Raw genomic sequence first — 23,097 nt, forward strand, 5'->3', positions numbered from 1 at the left:
TGGATGCTCCTGCGTGGGGGAGCTGCGATGCCGGCCGGCAGGGCTCGGCACGGCGCGGCACGGCGCGGATCGCGCCGTGCCGCGCCGTGCCGAGCCGTGCCGGCGGGGAAGCCTTGCATCACCGCCACGGGCTCCGTTTCCCTCCTCCCTCTCTTTCGGGGAGGCTATTAATAGCATGACATCAGCCCGGGACTCGCCGCCAGAGTAAATACCAGCGCAGCCCGCTCGGCTATATAAGGGGGGTGATGCAACCGAGGCGAGAGGCAGAGGAGCGGGGAGCGGCGAGAGCTGCTCTCCCGGAGGAGAGGGAACGGCAACGCTGCGGGGTGGCTGCGGAGCCCTGTCCCTCCGGCCGGGAAAACAGCAGCAGCAGCAGCAGCAGCGGGAGGAAGGTAGGTGGAAGCGGGAGGAGAGACGCCGGGACTCTCCGTGCCGGCGGGTCCGGGGGCTCTGAGCTCCGTGGGAGGTTGTCCCGCCACGGAGAGATGCGCGCCGGGTAGGGGGGGTTCGGCGGCGAGGAAAAGTTTCGCCGCCGGAGCGAAGTCGGGTGCGGCGGTGCCGCCGCCTCCCGTGAGCCCCGGCAAAGCCCCCGGCCCCGCCGAGCCCCCGCCGGAGCCCCACGCCCGCCCGCGGGCGGTGGCTCCCTCCCGGCGCTCACATCTGGGGGAACCCCCTGCCCAGGGAACCCCCTCACATCTGGGGGAACCCTGGCTGCCGCCAGATGTGAGCGCCGGGAGGGAGCCCGCCGAGCCCCGGCTTTCCCCGGGCCGGCAGCGCCGCTCGGCACCGCGCGGTGGCGGCTCGGCGGAGGGACGGCGCCGGCCCCGGGACCGGGGGATGCCGGAGCGCGGCCGGGCGGCGGGGGCAGCCGGCGGCGGCACCGCCACCCCGGAGGTTCCGCAGGGGCAGGGGCTGAGGAGCTGTAGCGAGACTGGCCAGGCCGTCAGCAACCCCCCAGCGCCGTGTATATGTGTCTCTATTACATATACACGAAACGAGTGGGAACTCTCGGTGTGAGCCGGGGACATCCACTTTTCTCTCTGTCCCCGTGTCTTGACATGAAGAAGATCGGTTGCTAAACTGTTGCCTAATCAAGTCAGCCGTGACACAACAGCAAACTTGGTTCAGAGAACGAGTTTCCTGTTGGAAATCAATTTTCCTCCTAGTAACAGCATTGGAGTAGCTGGAAGGCAGCAGAAAATGGTTCGGGAACGATGTGGGATGTCAGAAAGCTTCAGGTCAACCAGCGTGCACAGAGGTTGTGAACTGTAATTGCTCTTAATGCTGTTTAAGATTAACCTCAATGGTTATCGGGGTTTATTGCATCAGCACCAGAGGAAAAGGAATTCATATGAAGAAATAAAACCAAGAGGCACAGTCGGCCATCTGCAGCTAAGCAAAAAAGAAAAGACTGAAAGTAGGCCTTTTTAATATTAATATTAAACAGGAATAGCCTTAAATAATAGAAATGCACACTCAGGAAGTATGTCCTGAAATTAAAATATTGTCAGATGAGATGTAAAAGTTCACTGTAGATGGAAAGAATCATCAGCAAAAGAGCAAACAAAAAGTAGGGGGAGAACAAATGAATAAAGTTGTTTGAAACTACCTGAATCAGGAGGGTACCATTAATAGAAAAGCTGTTCTCCCTGGAGAATTCCAAAACTAAGGATAAAGTAACGAAGCATTAAGCCACACTGGGAACAAGCTGTGCCTTTCCAGTGCAGCTCTGTGAAATGTTCAGCACCTTCAATGTCAGTAACTTCAGAAGAACTCAAACCAGCCTGGAGCTGAGATCCATGTGCATGGTCCAACAAAGTAAACAGAGATGGTATCAGAAAGGCACAGATGTAATCACACTTAATATTCTTATTCCTACTGTTTCCCTGGCCTTTACAAACCCAGAGAAAATGAGATAGTGCACTTGATGGCTTAGAGACAGAGGTACGATTTGTACAAAAACTGGGGAAAAAGGAAGGGCAACCTGTTGCATTTTTTTCAGTGGCAAAATCTAATTTTCATTAGATTTTGTAAAACATTCCTGTAAAAACATTCCTAAAAACAGATTTGTTCCTCAGAAATTGGAAAACATCTACCTTGTTGCTATGCAAAGGGAATCTATTCAGCTTACTGAGTACATTTGACATAAGGCTGATTATTTTTGTTATTTGTTTCACTGTGGCTCCTAATGATCTCAGTGGTAGACTGGAACCCTACCGTCCTAGGCACTGTCCAGAAGCCCTGCCCCAAGAAAGAGCCCCAGGAAAGCTAACAACTCTGCAAAATGGGACTCGGCTCACGGCAGAAATCCTTACACAAGCCTCAGCCCCCTGGTAGGCCCTCCCTTCCCTAAAGTCTGAATAAATAGAGATGCCTTTCAGGATGTCTGGAAGGTCAGTGAGCTGTTCAGGCAGGAGAGCAGCAAGTTTCTATAGTCAAGGACACTTCTCCCTCTGTGCTTCCCCTCCCTGTGGGCACCCTCCCATTCCTTTTTTTTTTTTTTTTACACTAATGACAGATGGAGGAGAGTACCTGAGGACATTATAGTAGGGTTTTGTTGGTGCTTGTGGCACACTTAGCACTAAGTAGTAAAAATCCACAATTAACACAATTTCTCAGACACGTTACTAAAACATGAACATTCTTGGTTTCCTCTGGTGCTGTTGCTGACCTTAATTAAAAGTGCACCTAAACTGAACAATAATTGAATAAACCACCAGTGCTGGAAAATGATTAGCCCAATTAATTATTTTGTAGGCTGGAGAAACGGTTTTACTGTTAATTTAAGACTCCTGGTTTGATTGAATTATACAGAATTAACTTTGTTGAATGAAGCCATCACTGGGATCCAAGGAGACTTTCAGTGAAAATAGCTAAAATTTCTGCTAGCAATGAGGGGTTCGGTGTCATCTGGAATTAGCCTGTTTAAATGAGTTGAATGTTGATAAGTGATAAATAATGCTGAGAGGACTTTAGCTGGAAATTATAGAGCTGTTTCTGACTTGTTGGAAAAGAGTAACTGCTAGCTTTCTGAGATTATAGGATTAAACCGTATCAGTACTTTAAAAAATGTGACTCATGAGCAGGGGCTTTCTGAAGAGAATTACATAAATTTCCCAAGGTCTTTCTGAATAACAAATTGTTCCAAATAATTTCCTCATCTTTAATAACTATGGGTGAAATCCTGGCCCCATTGAGGTCAACAGAAAAAGTCCTTTTGATTTCACCCCCAGACTCTCAGAAATCTTCAGCTCTTCTGTGGTGGCTGGGTAAGGAAGAAGTGAGGAAGTCTCTGCAGCTGGACATGGCATTTTCTACCAACTGGCAATTTGCTGTCCTCACATTTTTATATTTACCTCACTTAGCAATGAACCAGATTTACTCTCATTTACACCAGTGTGGACTTACAGTGTATTTTTAGATATCTCTGAGCAAAATCTATCTTCTTGTCAAGGCATGTGACCCCAAACATTTCTTGCTGGGTTACAGAAGTAGCGTATGGGGAACTATGCAATTCTGGGTTGATCATGTGGAAATTTAACTTACCCACACTGCTAACCCGAGGCAACTATTTGCTTACCTGCACTAAGTTAATTACAATTGACTTTGCTATAATTATTACAGTTCTAATCAAGAGTAGATAACACATACTGTAGTTACCCGTACAGCTGTTAAAAAAACCCCAAAACCTACATACCAAAGAAAGCTGGAAAACCAACATGGTAAATCCAATTTAACACAAGTCTCTTTATGAATAAGGGAAGTAATACAATCTGTTTTCCTATGGATTTGCACCTTTTGTCCCTTGGGCCACCCACAAAAATGCTCAGCTTTCTTCCAGACCTCTCATCTCACCTCTTCTGAGCGAGGGATGGTTTGTGTCGTGCAGAGCTGTGGGCATCGGCTAGCTAGGTTGCCCACCATGTTAGGATGGCTGACTGCTGAGTTTTGCCTCTTTCTCCCTCAGTGGGGTCACCAATTTTCACAAAGCACGTAGGGGGCCTCTCTGCCTCCAAAACTGGCTAAAAATTAATAAGAATGACTAAAAAGAGGAAAGTAGAGAGCACTGTTGGGTAGGTTCATTTTCTTAGGAAAACTACTAGAAATGAGGTTCCTCTATGGGTGTCCATTTGCATAATTCCCCTGAAGTGTCTTCAGTCACACTGTTTTATATCAGCAGGACATCAGACCATAAATATTTAAGAATTTCAAACCTCTTGTTGAGGGCACATGAGGACAGTTTCAGATTTTACAAGAGCAAAGGAATGAAACAAACGGCTTCACGTTTTTCATGACTCAATCCCTCCAACTCAGCCTGTGCTTTGAAGCCCCAGAGTGTGTATAGACTTTTACCTTTGTGCTGGCTCTTATTGTGAACTGTTTTTCAGGAGTTTATAGCCAGATCTACAACTCTGTGTAAAATTGAGCATGATAATTTGGTGACAGATTCTGTCTTGGTTAGCAGACTTCAGCTCCTAGTAGAACTCTTTGAGCTTTGCCTAAATGTAGTTGAGATCAAGGTACGCTCTGTCCATTTGAAGCTGGAATTTTGTGGTGGTATAGCTCTGAGGATGGAGATACTCTTAAACTCCTTCTGTGCTTTAAATAATAATAATATTTTTCACTTTCTGATTTTTTTGTTCCTCGTTCAACTTCTCTTCCTATTCACTCGGTTCTCATTTGCCACACATTACCAGTTTAAAACTTCAAAGTATACATACATATACACAATTTTTTTTCCATATTACGTTTCAGAAAGATCTAGATATTGTGTGATGCGCTAATACTATTATTATTTTTAAATACCAACTTGATGTTAACCTAAAGTAGAAGTTTTTACCAGTGACCAAATTCTTAACTGCTTGGCTCTATGAGAGATTGGGGTAGATGGGGAATGGGGACTGAAGCAATGCAAGAAATACGGTATTATTTCACATTATAAAATATACCTCTAGGAGATATTATTTGCCTTTCTAAAGTTGTTGAAAGACTATTATCTTTTTTTACCTTTCAGCAAAATGATGGTCCAACACTCAGGCCAGGTTTCTGCATTAGAAGTCAGCGCCTCCGCAATTGTTCCCACTTTGTCCCCTGCAGGGTCACTGGGGTTTGATGATTTCACAAATTTAACCCCACTGGTGAAAGAGGAACTGAGGTTTGCCATTCAGAATAAGCGTCAGTCCCACAGGATGTCTTCTACATTGGACACGGTGACAGTTTCTGAAAGGCCAATTGAAACATCAATCATGAAAACAGAGGTATGACTTTTTAAACAGCATTTCAGTGTGAATGATTAATTCTCTAACAAAATTTCACCACAAGGCCAGTAATTATATCAGACAACCCTCTCCACCATACTTTATCCTTTTAAGCCTGCTGTTTGGCTTTCTGTTAAGTGCTTCTGGGAAACCCTCTGGTATTTCTCATTTCCATTGAGGCCTATAGTTGGGTATTTTGTTTTTGATTATGGACTAAAGACTATGTTTTAGAGAGATTAGAGGAAGCGCTAATCTGGTTTCCCTGCCTACTTGTGGCTGAACTTGGAATAAATCACTGCAGCTTTACTTCAGTGAAGACAGTGCAGTAGGACCCACGTGGGCTACACTGAGGTAGACACAGCCGTGCTATGTCCACACTAGGTTTTTACTATAAGATAATAGTCTTGGTGAAAAACATTTCTCTTGTAAAGTGGAGAAATAGCTTAAGCTAGGGAAGTAGCTACACCTTGGTAGCTACACCTCCACAGGAAACAAAACAAAGCTTGAAGGAGTGTGTTAATATCCCCTTTTCGGCGCTGCCTTTAGTTTGCTGCACTCTCAATGCCTCATTCATGCCACATCTTCTGCTCTGCTTCCTGTGCCCCTTGCTCCTTTTCCTCCTTGGGAAGTGGAGAAGAGAGAGAAGTGTGGGAGTCAGCCTGGGGAGATGCTTGGCAAGTTTTTTGAGTACCATTGATTTAAATGAGCCATCACATGGATTACATCCATCCAAACTCCAGTCAGGTTTTTATTGACAATTCTAATGGAGTTACTACCTTTTTACTGTATGGCAAGCAAGGTCAGAATTGCATCCTTATGTAACTCATGATGTGAGCACTGACGCTATCCATGTTGCTTTTAAAAATGCAGAAGTTATCAAAATACAGGTCGAGTATTTATGACATCTTACAGATTGTGTGTATCTGTTTTTATGGGAAAGTTTTCTCCTGAAGAGGATGAAAGAAAAAAGCGAAGAAGGGAAAGGAACAAAATTGCTGCTGCAAAGTGTCGAAACAAAAAGAAGGAAAAAACAGAATGTTTGCAGAAAGTAAGTGACTGGCTTGAATTGTTCGTAATCTGTCATCCTGCCAGGATCTGAACAGACAGCACAGGGGCACTGTCATAGTACGAAATACAGAAAGATGTCACCCAAAACTCTGTAAACCCATCAAAACATTAGTTATAAAAAAAATGAACATGCTATATATTAAATCAAACCTGGTTAAAACTGGAAAAAAGTGAAAGCACGGTAGGAGTGAAAAGAGATTACTGTTTCAGTGACCAATCTTGTCTATGGGGATAATATGAATGTGTACATTGAACCCAAAAAGAAGTAAAATCTCCTTTCATATAATATCCATTGTGGAGACCAAGAGCCTACAAGCACCAACAAGTAATCTCTGACTTCTTTATGAAATGAGTGGCATAGTAGCATAGCCCTGAAGTCTCTGTCCTAAGACCCCAGTAGCGTCTTCACCTGCTCTGCCATGATATAAAACTATATTACAGCAGCATCAGGCCTGTCTTTGTTCTTATATCCAGGGGTGGGGGAAAGAAAAAAGCTATGTCCTTACTTTGTTAGCTTGACATGGGTTTACAGATACGTGACATGATGTTCCAGGGAGGTAATAAGAAGCGTAGATAATTTTGGGTCAATTTTTGACCCAAAAAGTTCAGAATAATTTTGCAGAAGATAGCAATAATGCTTTGGATACCTGTCATTGTAAGTGAATACAAGTCTGAATTTGGCTTTTCAACTTCCGTGACACTTCTCTAAAGGCCAAAGAAGGTAACTGTCAATCTGGTTTTTAGACTGTTATTGACTGGGGGATGTATAGTTTCGTCATTACAGGACACTAAAAACATGTGATTTCTTTCTCTGCTAGCCATATGCTTTCCCACCAATAAAAGACTGCAACTATTAGATAAACATTGCAATTAACTATTTGAACTACTCAGTCTAATAGTTGTGTCTGTTCTTTGTGACTAGGAATCAGAAAAGCTGGAAACTATCAATGCAGAATTAAAAGCCCAGATCGAAGAGCTAAAGAATGAGAAGCAGCATTTGATATACATGCTAAATCTTCACAGGCCCACTTGTATAGTTCGGGCACAAAACGGAAGGACACCTGAAGATGAAAGGAATCTTTTTATTCAACAGATCAAAGAAGGCACATTACAAGGTTAAATGATATGGCAAAGATGGAAATATTTATAGTGTTTTTAACAACTACCAGAATCCATGGAGGATCTGACATAATGTGTAGGATTCTATTAGTCAAGAGCCTTTAGGAAGGGCAGATTGCTTTCTTAAGTGGAAAGAATCATTTTGGCTTGATAGCGATTCTTCCCCTTGGAAGATCTGGTCTCAAATTGAAGAGTCTTCTGCCTCAAATATAGGTTTTGCACCTGTCATACTTGCTGTTCCTAGGAGCTACAGACAACAGCTTCAGAAGTTTTAGCTCTCTGCTAGTATACAGTATCTGCACTCACGACGTTTGTGCTAGAACACTATGACTTCCGATGATGCACATGGTACAGACAGCTGTGCTGGATGGACACTACTTTTCCTTGTTGCTGGTAGGGAAAGCAGACTGAGAGTATTTTTAAAGTTTTGAAGCTTCCAGGAGGATGGTTTCTGGCAGAATGTACTGATACGTAATGTTGCATTCTAACCTAACACACATACACAAACACACAAAAAGCCTTTAGTTCCATCTAAGCTTTGTCATTTTTTTCACAACACTTGTGTGGGTTTTTTCAATGACTCATCTCAGAGACTGAATTTGAAAAGCCTAGTAGGTGTGACAAAGAAATGTTTCTTGCAAAATGTCCATGTAGCTAAGTTTGTATTTTATGAGCTGGAACCCCACCTACCATCCTTTGGGGACTACAATTTTTCCTTGAATTGCTGAAGAGCAGCTTGTACCACCACTTGGTGACTCGGTGAATTGGACCCACTGGAAAGAGGAAACTAACTATGGAGGGATATTGATACAGGTTTTGCCTGAGAAAAGAACTACAGGACCGACCCCCAGGCTCATGAATCATGAAAAGTTTAAAAACAAAAAAAATTTCATCTAGGATCTAATCCTAAAAGCCTTAATTCATGCTATTAACCCTCACTCACAGAAGAGGTTCCATGGACTTCAGTGGGTCTGCTTATGCAGACAGCTCTTATAAGCATAAGAGCTTGACAGAGCTTTTTCCATCCTGGTTAGGATTACTTCCTTTTGCCAGGTGATTCAGAGGGAAAAATTATGATTGCAGCTACTTTTATTTTACATTTGGGTGGCAACTACAGTCAATCAAAAGTGTTACTTGGAATCTAAAGGAGACAAGAGTTTTGATGTAGTGAATAATTGTTTTTATTTTTTATTACATACTAACCGTAGATGTTTTTGAACTGGTAGAAGAGCTGCTGGACAAAACAGTTGGAGCTATGAGTGTTTAAATTCTGATGTTTCTGTGAAATTCTCAGATTGTTTAATCCTATAAAATATATCCTTACAATTTTTTGTAAAAGAAAATATTATCCTTATTTATCACTAATATCGTAATGAGTAAAGTTAATAAATACTGCGAGCAAGATAAAACTGAAAACACAAGTGTTGCGCTGTTTTTTTACTTTTTTTCTCTTGGTGTTTAATATTATATATTCCTAAACTTCACCAGTTGTATTTGAGACACCACTATTGCAAACACTTATCCTTCATCTTTTCCACAGATGAGGCACTGAGTATCTTGAACAACTGGGTACAGAGATTATACCTTCCAAAATTCTTTACCTCCATCAGTGGTGTCTAGCTGCTCAATGTCACAATTTAAGTGAAGCAGACCATAAGAAAGAAGCTTATAGTACATAATATTTTACACCAGTTATGCAGTGTCAAAATTGTGTTTTTGTTCTAAAGCCTAAAATTAAAGATACCTCAGCCATAAGCTTCTTACCCTACAAGTCCCAGATGAGTCTATCAGATATCATACCTGATCCTTATATGATCGTTATATTCTGCAACAGAACTTCTTAGTACATTTTCCTAAGATCTGGATATATTGTAATGTCCTATATCATGTTTTAAAGATATGTACTTCATGTATCTGAAAAGTGAATGTATTACAAAGATGGCATACAAGGTCTGATTCTGTCCTGAGAATCCATTGTCTTTCTGTATGTTGGAAGGAGCTTCCATTGACTTCAATGAGAGTTTTATTCATGCCCTGTAGGCAGAGTTTGGAGCCTCTGCTCCAACTTCCCTGGCTTAGAAGGCAAGTTCCATGGGGAATTGGGCCAGCTGTTTATCAGAGAATGGATATACATGAAGTGTGTTACAATAAACTTGTCAAACTATGTTCGTTGGTATTTGACTTCTGTAATGTGGAAATACAAAACCGAGGCATCATCCCAGTATCGTACACCTTGGCTTTGCCTTTTGCGCATCAAATACCAGCAGACAAAACTGTTTGCCTCCTATACTGTTATAAAGTGTTACCACAGAGACTAGAATATAATGACAGAATTCATGTGTCTCCCTTAGGGAATTTGTATGGTTGCTTTTAACCGTATCACTGGTGACGCAGGCGTCATGCTTTTGTTGCTTGATGTTATTTACTTAGCATGCCAAACGTTAATATGGTACCACTACTATTGTCAGAAGATAATCTATTTTTATTTCTTTATATGTGCGGTTATAGCTGCTTTCTACTGCTTGTATGTGTGTGTGTGCATGCGTGCTCCTGCACGCTACTCTAGAAGTGATGGTACTCAAGTTCATTTGACTATGCCCAGGAAAAAAATGTTTAAACAGCTAGACAGGAGCAGTATGTTGCATGAGTTTTCTAAAAGTATACTTTATTCAGGAGAACCTTTAAAATGCATTAAAAGCGGTTTGTTTTCTATTCAAGTTTGTTTTGATACTTTAATAAAAAAGAATTAATATATATTTATTCATGTGTCATTTAATTCATTCTAAGTTTCAAGGTCCAGGAGCAACTTCATTCTCTTAAAACAGCACTGAGATATTAAAAAGCAAGCACATTTTATAGGTTTGCAACAATAAGCGTCTTATAAAGTGAAATTGGTACTGTTCACTGCTTGTCAAGGTATAAACAAAGTTTTGTTATTTCAAGGCTGATCATGAATTCCAGGCTAATTTCTTATTTGTGGCCTAGGGCTTAGATTAAAGGACTGGAAATTAGAACTCCTGAACCTTTCCTAACCTTGCAACCGACCAGCTGATAGTTATTTCAGCTTTCTGATTACCTAATGGGTTTAATGCTTTTGCTGCTGTGAAGCTTTAATATTTATAGATTGCTTTCTATGGTTACATGGAAGATACTAAAGAAGTATAGCATGACTGGGGCTTTGGTTTGTTTCTCTGTGTGTCTGTGTTGGTGTGTGTGCATGTGTGTGTGTGCGGGTGTGTGTGTGGAGAAGCATGAGGAAAGATGAACAAAATGTTCTATCCTGCCTTTCCAAAATTAAGTATCTACACCCAGACAGAAGTCCCTGTGTTTTGACAGCCGGTGATGTGGACAAAAACTTTTGGCTTCAATCCTTTGCAAGCAGTCATAACTTGTAATACAGAGGTCAGATAGAAGGCCAGGAGCTCCAGGGACCAGGAAATCCATTGCGCTATTGCAAAATCTAGTTAAAAATATCAGCTGGAAGAAAGATCTAGGCTACTATGAGCCTGGCAACACTGAATGCTTACTTTCCTTATTGGTACATCCATTTACAGATGTGCAGTCCCAATATGTATATTCACCCTTTCATGCATTCTCCTATAGCTGCTATCAAATTATACTTTTGAATACCAGATTCACTTTTAATTTGGTAAATTTATAAATCATCTGCCTGGCCTGTTTTAGAAAACCTTATCAACAAAATTAGGGCTATGAATTCCTGAACTAGTATTTTATATTTTCTTTAAAAGTGATATGAGCTGAAACCACAAAACCACCCCATTGGTCTCTGTGACATATTCCTAATAGCATAATTGATATTCCTTGAACAAAATATGTCATTTCTTCTTCTTAGGTCTTGTTTTAGGTGCTAAATCTGTGGCTGTACAGGCCCATGCAGACCTTAAAGCATGCTGGGCTTTACACTATACATGAATAAGGAGCATCTTCTGCTTTTTTCTAGCTCTTCCCTTGATGTAAATGAATAAATAGCAATATTGAAGGTAGGTAGAACCAATGATTTATGCTAGGCTGGAAACGTTTAATGAAACTGAATGGTAACAAATTTAAATTTACAATAACTTTTCTACCTGGGCCCATTAGAATTTGAAGTTAAGGAGATGGTTTTAAAGTCACTGACTCTTAGTTTTGCAAAAGAAACTGGATGATTTATGGGTAATGAAAATTAAACAGTACAATTGTTTGTTAGTAGCAAAACAGTTTTGAAAACGAAATCTACTTCATCTTAAAAAATTCCTAAATCCAGAATGACAACTGCATCTCACATCCATTTTTCTTGGTTGTTTAGGGTTTTTTTTCCCTTCAGCAGAATACTGGATTAGGTACAAGCCTCATTCATGCTGGCCATTGCCATGTTTCTGTGTTTGCCCAGTGCCCCCAGCTGGAGACCCCGAGAATCACATGATTAAAGTGTGCGATAATATTAATTTACATAAGTACTTAGTAACATTCTGCATTAGTTTGTAATGACACAAATATAATATTTTCATTTCTATAATTGACATCATTCCTTTTTAAAGTGTAGTTAAGATAAAGAGTGACAATATTTAAAAAAAATCCTGTTACTCAAAGTTCATTTCCTTAGCGGACACTCTGAGTCACAACTGCTGACTTTAGTGATAAATATAGTTATTTACTAATTTTCAGTGCTATTAGGTCTTCAAAGCCACCACAGTTAAAAGAGAATACACTGGAGTCTATTCTTGATACAGCATTAGTTCTGGCTGCATACCTTTACTATTACTGACAGCGATGCAAGGACCAACAAAAAAAATCCAATTATTTTCAGAGCCCAAGCTAAGTGTACTAGAGCTGAGACTCAGAAAAGTTATTAGACCTGTGAAATGAATAGATAGAAAATGGAAACAAACTGAGAGCTGAAGCTGGAATCCTTTTTTTCTGCTTTGGAGAATTCAGCAACTTCATATTTGTAGACTCCGCCAAAATAATTGGTGCACCACCATGCCCACTTAGACAGTGGGTATGCCCACACAGCAAATAGTAGTGTAGTATGGCAATACTTTTCTATAAGCTAGCTTAGTACTGGGAACATCCCAGTGATGACAGCAAGAAACTCAGCACAGGCTAATTGATGCCACCGAGAGGAGAAACTGTCCGTGCAGCCAGAGGACAGGCTGCTACTGGCATCTGAGGTAGCTCATTTAAAGCCAGCTCGGGTATCGTTCAGCTCCTCAGGTTAGCATATGTCACGTAGCTGCTGTTGAGTAGCTGCCTGCATTCCCAACTAAATGGCTCCACCAGTTCAGACCAAAGGTTCACCCAGCCCAGTTTGCTTTCTACAGCAGTGATCAAAAGCAGCTGTCCAAGGAAGAATGAGAACAGGGCAAGTACGTTTCCTTTGGGTGCTTTCCCACACTCTATTTTCAGCTTGTGAGTCACACAAGCTTGACATGATTCCTTTAGGTAGTAGCCTTCCATAGATCTTTCTCTCAAGTATTTGACCAGTTTCTCATCCATGCTACCAGCATCTGCAGTAACTTTTGGTGGCAGGTTCCATAGGGCTATCATGACTTAGAAGAAGAAAACAGTTCCTTTTCTTTTGACTTTGTTCCCCATAACTCTACTTGACAGCCCTTCAGTCCTGAATTGAAAGAGTGAACACCTATCCGTCTTCTCCATGCCACATGATTTTATACTTTGTGTTGTTTCTTTTTCAAGATAAAGAGTCCCAGCCTATCCAGTCACTTTTTTTTTGGTAGCCATTTTACATCCCATTACCCACTTTTTCTGGGAAAACTGTTTTTTCCAGTGGTGTAAGATAAAGGCACCATAACTACACACAGTTTTCAAGGTGTGGTCAAGCCATGGGTTAATACAGTGGGATCTTAATGTTCACTGTCCCTTTCCTAATAATTCCATAATTTGGTTTGCATTTTTGATGACTGCCAAGCATTAAGTCTGATGCAATGCAATGATCTATCATAACCCCAAAATCTCCCTCCTGAGTAGTAATGGTAAACTCAAACCCAACATTTCATATATGATGCCAGGATTGATTTTCCCTATATGCGTTACCTTGTGTTTACTTGCATTGAATTTTATCTGCCATTTTAATTTCCAAACTGTAAATATAAAGTCTTCCTGCAAATCTTCTTAAACTGCCCTTCTCCTTACTATCCTAAGTAATTTTTTACCATCATCAATTTTCTTGCTACACTACTCACCCTCTTACCAGATCATTTCTGAAAATGTTGAGCTGTGCAGGTCCCAGCACAGGTTCCTGTGGAACTCCACTGGATGACCTGCCCCGACTAAGAGTTCATCATTTACTCCTACTCTCTTTTCTACCTTTTAATCAAGGTAGATTTGATTGCATCTGATTGTATGCATATGCTTTTGATTGTATGCATGTGCTTTATGCATGCATATGCATATTCTCTATTCATAGCTATTCAGTTTCTTCAAAAAATCTTTGGTGATACGGAAATCTTTTTAGAAGTGTCCATAAGCTACATCTACTGAATCTCTCCGATCCACATGTCTGTTGACCCTTTCAAAGAACTCCAGATGTATCTGTAAGCCTGAATTTCATTTTACAAAAGCCATGCTGACTCTCTTCAAGTAGACTGCATTTATCTAGGTACCTACTGATTCATAGTGCCTTTATTTTAATTCCCATTTAGGTCTGTAATCTGACAGAGAAGTTTAGTTCCCTGGATCCTCCTGGAACCTTTCGTAAAGGTTGGCGACACATTCACCAAACTCCAGTCCTCAGATACCAAGGAAGATTAAGTTGGAGTGACAGTGAGAGAGTTGCACATTATTTTTAGTATTTCAACAATTTTCTCTTTTTGTTTTCTTTGAGCTTTGGGTGAAAACTCAATTGGTTAGTGCTGATTTTTCTCTAAAACTCCATCCATAGTCACTTCAGTTTCAGACAGACCCTCTGCGGGTTTCCTTCCCTTTGCCCCATCCTGAAGAGAGTTCTAGCTGGGGAATGACCTCTATTTCTTCAGCTTCTCAGCTCTCCAAGTGTTCCCTTTCTACCCTGATCATCAGTTGGCACTAGACTCTCTAACAGGCTAATTACTACTAATATATCTAAAGAATGATTTCTCATTTATTTCAATTCCTTTAGCTACTCTATTCCCTCAGCTTGCCTCTGACAGGCTTATTCTGCCCTAAGTGCCACCTCCTGCATGTCCCCTACAACAGGGTCTTCATCATCCTCAATCACATTTGGAACTTTTAGAGTCTGTCAGCCACTCCAAGCTTTTGTGTGGCATTAAGGAGTCATAACATGGGTACACATCTAATTGTCAGATTTTAATCCCTGCAATGCTGTGTGACTTAAACACACAAACCACCCAATGCCTCAATTTCTCTATCTGGAAGACAGGAATAACAACTGATACCTTCCTTTCTAAGCATTGTGACATCAAAAGAAAAGTGTCACAATTTTTTTCTCAATTATAAAGTAGTACAGTATTAAAAATAATCTAACAATAGCCTTATTTTGAGAGTTTATCTCAAATAAAAAGCTATAGCAATGCCATTCTTTCATCCTAAGAAAAATAAAATATCTTACTTTTGAGGACTGTGTCTTTTTGGATCTTCACAAGACTTGTTCAAAAAACTGTGCCGAGTCACTAGAAAGCTACTGAACAGAAAGGTAAATTTTATTGCCATGTGATTGCATGTCCAAAGAAGGGCAACGAAGCTGGTGAAGGGTCTAGAGCACAAGTCTGATGAGGAGCGGCTGAGGGAACTGGGGTTGTTTAGCCTGGAGAAAAGGAGGCTCAGGGGAGACCTTCTTGCTCTCTACAACTACCTGAAAGGAGGTTGTAGAGAGGTGGGGGTCGGTCTCTTCTCCCAGGTAACAAGTGATAGGACAAGAGGAAATGGCCTCAAGTTGCACCAGGGGAGGTTTAGACTGGATATTAGGAAATTTTACTTCACTGAAAGGGTTATCAAGCATTGGAACAGGCTGTCCAGGGAAGTGGTGGAGTTGCCATCCCTGGAAATATTTCAAAAACGTTTGGATGAGGTGCTTATGGACATGGTATAGTGGTGGTCTTGGTAGTGTTAGGTTTACGGTTGGACTCTATGATCTCAAAGGTCTTTTCCAACCTATACGATTCTGTGATTCTGTGATTACCACTTACAGTCAAGTAAATTAATCCAAAACAACTGTAATAAATGGCACTCCACTCAAACCCAGGAATATATTTAGTTGGTTTGGGGGGGTTGGGGACAGGGGGTGTTTTTTGGTTTTGGTTAGGTTTTGGGGGGGTTGGTTTGTTTTGGTTTTTTTACATTTTTTGCCTTTGACAGCAATAGTGACACCATGAGTGTAAACAATCCATGAGTCAAAAATACATTAAAAGAAAAAAAATCCTCTGAAGAAAACAAATACAGTTTAAGTTACCTGGGTTACAGTAGAGCTACAGGCTATTTTGGAATGTAAGCAGAAAAGACAGCATTTGGCAAATCTACCTGACTCCAAAGGATTTATTTTATATACGGAATTACCCACGTGTAGAACTAGAATAACTCAGTCAGAGTTTTCCTGGACACCCAGAAGACACATTTTTCTGTGACAGAAAAGCATGTGTGCCTTGGATGCCTTTATCCAAACAGCTACTGCAGTCAAAATTCTCAACCCATTGACAATTCCTTGGTTAAGAGTTGAGTCAGAACAAAAGAAATAAGTTGGGGAAAAGCGAGTATACAATAGCACCTCCACTGAATGGAGTGCAGTTACAACAGGGATCCTTTCTCGCCTGGCTTGGGTAAGCATAGGCCTCTGACACCGGCATGGTGAGAACTTCCCCTCTTGTTTTAATCTACGATAACCATCAAAACTGAATCACACAGGGCTTGTAAATCCCACATTTGTAGCTAATCCCTGTGGTTTTACCGTGCATTCTCGAAGCCCCAGATCTGAAATACATGTGATGGGGCGAGAACCTTGTTCCTCATGACCATAAGTAAAGCCTTAGAAAATACTTGTGTATACAAAGAAGTTCACAAACCAAGAGAAAATAAATTAAATTTAATGCATTAGACTGTAAACATTTCATGTTTAGAAACAAACGCTCTGGTTGGTTTGTTTGTGCATGGGGGGTCTTTTTTAAACAGGATTTTTGAACGTCTGGGTTTGGCCATACCACATTCCCTGGCTGACAGCAAAACCATCCATGGACAGAGGAAAGGGTGACTAGAGAAACCAGTTATCAGTGCTAATTCTGAAGGGTTACCAATATTAGGTTCGAATAAAAAAATCCTTAGAATTAATAGCAAGAGAAAGGAGAGATTAATTAAAAAAATTACCTGCCTTTCAAATAATACCATGCCCCTCTGCATCTAGTGAAAAGCAGTGAGAAGCACTCTGTTTTACATGTATCTGTTGCTACTTTTATCTGAACTTCTTCAAAATGTTTTTGACCCTCCTGCCCCTCTGTGCACTGACCCTTCCCATCTTTCTAGAAGTCGTTACTCAAATGAACAGAATGTTCCAAAGCTGGTTTATAGCACACAGCATAATAGTTCCCTTAAAGAGAAGGGAAACTATTCTACAGGAAGCTAAAACAAATATTAAATTGCACAAATATGTATTCAAAGGCAGGAAATGCCATTGTTGAGAGTGCAAGCAGAAGTTCAACTCTGCTATCTTACACATGAATGATGAAATACCTTCTAATTGTGTGACTAAGTATTTCCAAATAAGATATCACATTTGTCCTTCTCTGCATGTGCAGTAACTTGCACGTTCTGTATATAATGTGAAAAGAATCTTTTAAGAAAATGTCTACACAATGCACAGCAAACAGGCAGGATTCTTACTCCTGTGCACATAAGTTCACAGATAGTCTCATTTAGGAGCTATTTACTGAAGAAAACCGCAGTTACAAACTCAGATGAACAGGTATCCACACAACGTAGGGTTCCAAAAGATTTGCGAGGGACTACAATAAACCTAGAAGTCTGTGCGAGCACAAAGGCATCACATAATTGACAATTATATTGTAAATAAATGTCTACATTACAAAAGGTGTCATGGATGCCTTTGAGAAAATGAATGCTTTGACTGGCAATGATTTCAATCAGTGTGAGAGCTAATGTCTTTTTTTGCAAGATGTGTCCAAGTCCTCTTCAGCACAGGCAAGAATTCCTTAAAAACGTTTGAGAGGGGATATCATAATCTTGCTTAGGCCAGAATAGGTCACTGTGGCAGAAACCGCAGATGAGAAAAAGATTACAATAAACTAAGCAAAGAACTGTATCTTCTTTCCAGAGAAGCAGTTCTAGCTTCTCAGTCCTCCTGGACACTGTGACCACAGCAGCAAAAGCAGCTAGCACAAGTTAAGATGATGACTACTTCTAGCACCATCTCTAAAACAAGACAGAAAACTACTACTGAGCAGTGTCAGCTGTTAACTTCAAGTACCTCCATATAGGAGACCTTCACGTGCAGTCAATCAGCCCGTCACCCTTCCACCCTGAAGTAGGAACAGCAGATTCCTTTTACTGTGTCACTGAATCCCAGGCTCTATGAGCTGCAGGCACCCATTCCTTGGGTGCCTCTGGGAACCAAAGGTGTTCATTTCAGACAGATGAGTACCAAGCCTCACAAAGCGCACTTGGAGGAAGAACTGACTCAAGGGACAAGTGGTTTCTGACACAGAGGGACACGGGAGAGAGTAGGTACAATCCTACATTTGCCTAAGGCATCAGTATACCCAAGGCCACGCCTGAGCAGCAGAAGCACCTGCGCAATGAAAAAAGCATATAAGAGATTAGCATGATTGTAAAGGACATGGTAAGGGGATAGGCAGGGGGATAGATGTGAATCAACCTCTTGTTTGGTTTCTCATCTTTCTCTCCCCTAGAAACTCCAGCCTAATGACTATGGCACATATGACACATTTAAATTCCAGAGTAACGACAATTCTTTCCATGGACAGCAACTAAGTGCATCAGAGAAGAAGGACATAGAACACGGTCAGAGGGCCATTTTCTATCTCTTCCCAAAAATATAGTGCCATCATTTAAAGACATTCAGAGTATTTCTTTTTTTTTTTTTCTCCCCAGGCACTTTAAGATGCATTTAATTGTCTCATGATCCAAGTTGCTTGCACAGTGCCCTACCAGCATTCACGATTGTTGGAACAGTTGTTTAGCGGCAATTTTCTAAAGCACAGAGAAGCTCATTCTGGACACTACTAGCTCAGAAACAACAATGCAATTATTATATCCTAGAAACTGGATTCCCTCTAAAAGCTGGTCTGTCAGAAGCAAAAGTAGAAAAAATTAGATTCTTTCATAACTGACCCCTTCACTCGATGTTCCCAGACACTGAATACACTATAGGATCCTATTCTCTTTGCCAAGCCTCTAGTTCTGCTGCTAGTGTCCTAGCTGCTGAGAGGCTATCCAGTTATGTCTGGCATTTCAGACTGCTCCTTAAGTAGGAAAACATTAGTGTACTACTCCTGTGCATGCAAGTGAAAGAAGGATATGAATGTTGCAAGGACTGGACAAGACCTCCTACCAAAAAAAAAACCTGCTAGTGTTGATAAAGAAACCTGTGGTTTTAAAGAGAGATTTCAGTGTCCACAGCCCTGCCTCTGCCATGTGCCATCTGCATAGTCATCGTGGAAATACCATTTGAGTGTGAATTCCTTAAGCGAGCCTTCTACATACACACATAGCTCCCAAATACATGTGCACTCCAAATGAATGCCACATTAGATCCTGATGGTCGGACAGGCAGGCAAATTCCCACTCAGAGCACATTGCTAGAGCTATGGGTCTGTGCAACCACACAGAATGAAGATGCAGATGATGAATCCTGATGTTTGTGCACGCCCAGCTGAACAGAAGTTTAGGGTTAGGCAGCACAGATCTGGAATTATAGTGACCTTAATGATGCTTAAATCCTTTTGGGGATTTAAGCATCATTAAAGGTGCTTTAGTTCTTGAACTAAAATTCAAGCACTAAAGAGTATTTCTAAGTATGCATTAGTAAGGGAACAGAAGGTAATGCCCAGTTTCCTTTAAAATGAATTCTGTGTAAAACACTCAGTTAATGTTTTTAGGTCACCCTAGTAACACGACTAACATTACCATAGTAGCATCTTATATGGAAAGACAGATCACTCCAACTTCATGAAAAGGTAATTCTACTTCTCTGACTCATGGTAATAAATCCACACTTGTGGAGTGAAATGGACAGCCACCAAACATCCTGAGCTCTCAATGATGTCAGGTTAGTTGACTATTCAATATGTGTAAATTTGAAAAAAACCCAAAACAAAACAAACCCCACAACACAGTAAATCTCATACTTAAATGTATAATCCCCCAAAGTTCAGCCTGTTCTGAGCAGTTAGCACAAAATTACTGCCAGAGCTGTGATATATGAGAATAAATAGCACTTTAAAAAGATACAGATGCTAAATGTGTATGTGCCTTTGAGAGTCATGTTAAACATTTAAAAATAACCTCAGTGATTATTGGTGCATTTAGATTTTATAAGATCTAGGACTGGCAGAGGACTCTGTGGTTCTTGTTCTGTACCATACCACACGTGTGATCTGGATTAAATTTCAGAGGGAGGTCTCTTTTTGTCTCTTCCAGACTTTTACTCAGTAAGAGTGCAGTGAGCTCAATTCAGAAGCAGGGTAGGCATATGCATCTCCAAAAACTTTATGGGTCAAATTTAAGAATGACTAAATAGTGGTACAAACTATAATCCCGGTGTCCAAGAGAAGCAAATCATTGACTTCAGCAGTTATTCTTCAGAGTATGCAAGATGAGAATCAACTTACTTAATATCAACTGTTCACAGACAGGTGCTGGACAGATTGACCTGCACAAATTTAACATGTACTGGCTTGTAAATTGAATATAGTATTATCTGCCTTATGGCAGAAAGCAACAATATAGATGGCAGTAGCAGCCTCAGTAACAAGCATTGTGACAGTGGGTTATAAGTTTTTCCCTCTGAGCTCTCAATTATATGCATCTACCCTCCTCAGCAGGTAAGCTATAGTTTTAAACTGAAAAACAAATACTCTGTCATCCCAAGAGTGTCAGAAAAACTGTTCTGGCAGAGAAAGCTGAAGGCCAAGAGGGAAGTAAAGCATTTCGCTTGCATTCTGTCTTTCTGGATGAACAGAACTTGGATGTATTACAGTAAAGGGCAAGAGAAGTTAGAAAACTACAGTTTTCCCTCTCTGGCTCTTTTTCAGTTCTAGCCTCATCCTAGCCTCTCTTCCCCTGCTACTCTGGGCCTCCACCTCCCTCCTCAAAACACAAACCACCAGCACATCTATCAACAGATTCTCTTCCCTGCAGCTCCCAAGACTCCCAGCTCAACCTAGCATGTTACCAGCTCCTTCAAACTCAGCCATGCTTCCTAGTGCTGCTGCACTCAGCATGCGCTCCATAGCTTCTGCAGAGAGGCTGAGTGCATCGTTAATGGCAATTATTCCAACAGCACCTAATGCCCAGCCTGTGATGACACGAGTAACTAACAGGAGAGTTAAACAGTTCTCCCCAAATGTATAGGTTATCTTCCCACACTTCTTCCTCTTCAGCATCTCCATTACACTTGTTTTGCATGCTTGCCGAGTGCCGAATTAGCTCAAGTTACTACATTTTATCACATACTGCTCTTTTAGGAAGAATTTACATACAATGAGAGACTTACACCATGATTTAAATCATTGTTAAACTTGTCTCAGTATGCATCATAATAAACACTGCTTAGAAACCACACATGAATTTGTGGCTTTCTTATGCCACCAAACAGCAGACAAATACAAAGTAATACACAATTCTTTGAAGTGCTAAAATCCTGCCTAGAAAAAGACAGGCAGGGTACAAAGAGTTGTTTCAATTCCTGATTTATGAGTGGGGCCCAGGGAGGTTTGATCATAAAGTAGTTTTCTTATTTTAAATGGATGGGAAGCCCAGCCCATGAAACTTGCTGGGACATCTATAGTATTCCATGTATTCTCATTAAGTGGACCTTTTAATTACTAAGAGTGAAAACTGTTTTGTTTTTAAATAGAAAAAATAAAATCCCTTAATAAAAAAAGGCATGAGCAAAAGAGTCTGTTCCAAACTCTTGGCACTAAAAAACCCCCACCTATTGCTATTTTTCCACAATACCAGTTTTAATTTTCAGTAAACTCTGACCACTACATAACTGTTCCCACCGGACATGGGCAAACAAACCCCTGTAATGTAAGGCTTTGCAAGGAGCAAGCAGCACACTGAGCTTGAGGTCAGCTTCTTACGCCTTGGAACAGATAGCAAGCTTCTTATTACCTCATCTTGCGTCACTCTGCCAAGAAACAAACCAAGGCAAAGTTATGCCTTTCAGCCTTTCAAAAAAATTCTGACCAATCTGGACTTTAATCTGGAGAGTCCATGTTTTAGTTCATCTCCTAGAGGTAGGTGTAATTTTCTTGCTAATATATATCAGAAACTTTCTCCTGCCTGTAAGTTTTTAAATGGTTACACAGACAGCTAGAGAGCCAAAATAATAGATTGAAAGTGAAAAGTCAGTTCAGAAAATCTGGATTCATTTTCCGTAAAAAGCTCAGAGGCAGACATTTCTTCATAAAGAGAGGTAAGAGGATTCTCTTTGGCTCTACTGTCATGAATCTCCATTTACTTAATAGAACAGAACATTATTTTATCGGAGTAAAAAAACAGGGCAAATGATTGCAAACATCCCTTGCAGGGACATGCCAGCAATACTTATTGGATGGAATGATACAAGAAACTGAATTTTGGCTCTGGGGTTTATATCCTACAATCTTGAGTTGGTAAAGATGGGAAAATGTGCCAAAAAGCTACGAGACTATTTAGGGAAGAGGAAAATATATTAATCTGCTTTTTAAATAGGAACAGAGATAAACAGCAACATAATCTGCAGACAAAATGTAAGAGAAAAATATAAACAGAGAGAAAAATTATTTCAGGGCCCCCTCAGAAGTTAACATTCCCAGAAGATGATTCTGAGAGAGCATTTCCTTGAAATACCCTCACTTCTGATAAATCATAGATCAGCATATGCAGCTTGTGGAAGAAGACAGTTTCTTGCATCCCTCTTGACTTCTCTAAGGAAGATACTCACCATCCACGTGAATGAAGATAATGAAAGGAAATATTAGGGACCGTGGACAATTAGAGGGGAAGAACATAATCTGGAATCGGTTCTTTTCGTAAATATGAACGATGAAGGTTTCTGCCCCTAGTAACACAGACTTCAGCATGAATGAAACTGATGGCTGATTCCAACAGATACAACAAAAGGCAAAATTCAGTTCTTGCAATCTTGTCTTTTACTAGCGTTCAAATGAGCGGCTTGGTTCTTGCATGTAATTTGATCGCTTAAACCCAGAAATGCCTAGCCAATACAGAGACCTTTTAACTCACGTATATCCATAGCACTTCCACTGCTTCAACGTGAACTGTGAGCGTGCTATGAGTAGCACAACGCTGAATCACAAAGCTGTGGGGTATTTCATTTCTAGTATGGATAGCGAGAAATAAGATAAAGCCCAAATGCAGGGTTTCTATTCACTGTCTCCTTCTATGAAATGTGGTATTTCCAGTATGTGTTTCTCAATCAAACCGTCGCCAGATCAGCTCC

At 40.8% G+C, this 23,097-nt stretch overlaps 1 protein-coding gene across 2 annotated transcripts; it reads left to right on the plus strand.

Annotated features, from left to right (window-relative positions):
• Positions 1-268: 268 nt before the first annotated feature.
• Positions 269-10,199, plus strand: ATF3 (activating transcription factor 3). Of its 2 annotated transcripts, none has more exons than XM_072856900.1 (4): positions 269-392; positions 5,015-5,258; positions 6,199-6,306; positions 7,249-10,199. In XM_072856900.1, the coding sequence occupies exons 2-4, from the start codon at positions 5,019-5,021 to the stop codon at positions 7,444-7,446; spliced, it is 546 nt and encodes a 181-aa protein (XP_072713001.1). In that variant the 5' UTR covers positions 269-392; positions 5,015-5,018; the 3' UTR covers positions 7,447-10,199. The 2 variants fall into 2 exon arrangements, with proteins under 2 accessions (XP_072713001.1, XP_072713003.1); XM_072856902.1 differs by having other exon boundaries at positions 275-392; positions 5,098-5,258.
• Positions 10,200-23,097: the final 12,898 nt, after the last annotated feature.

This window comes from Ciconia boyciana, chromosome 3, assembly GCF_034638445.1.
Source record: "Ciconia boyciana chromosome 3, ASM3463844v1, whole genome shotgun sequence".
NCBI classification, from domain to species: Eukaryota; Metazoa; Chordata; class Aves; order Ciconiiformes; family Ciconiidae; genus Ciconia; species Ciconia boyciana.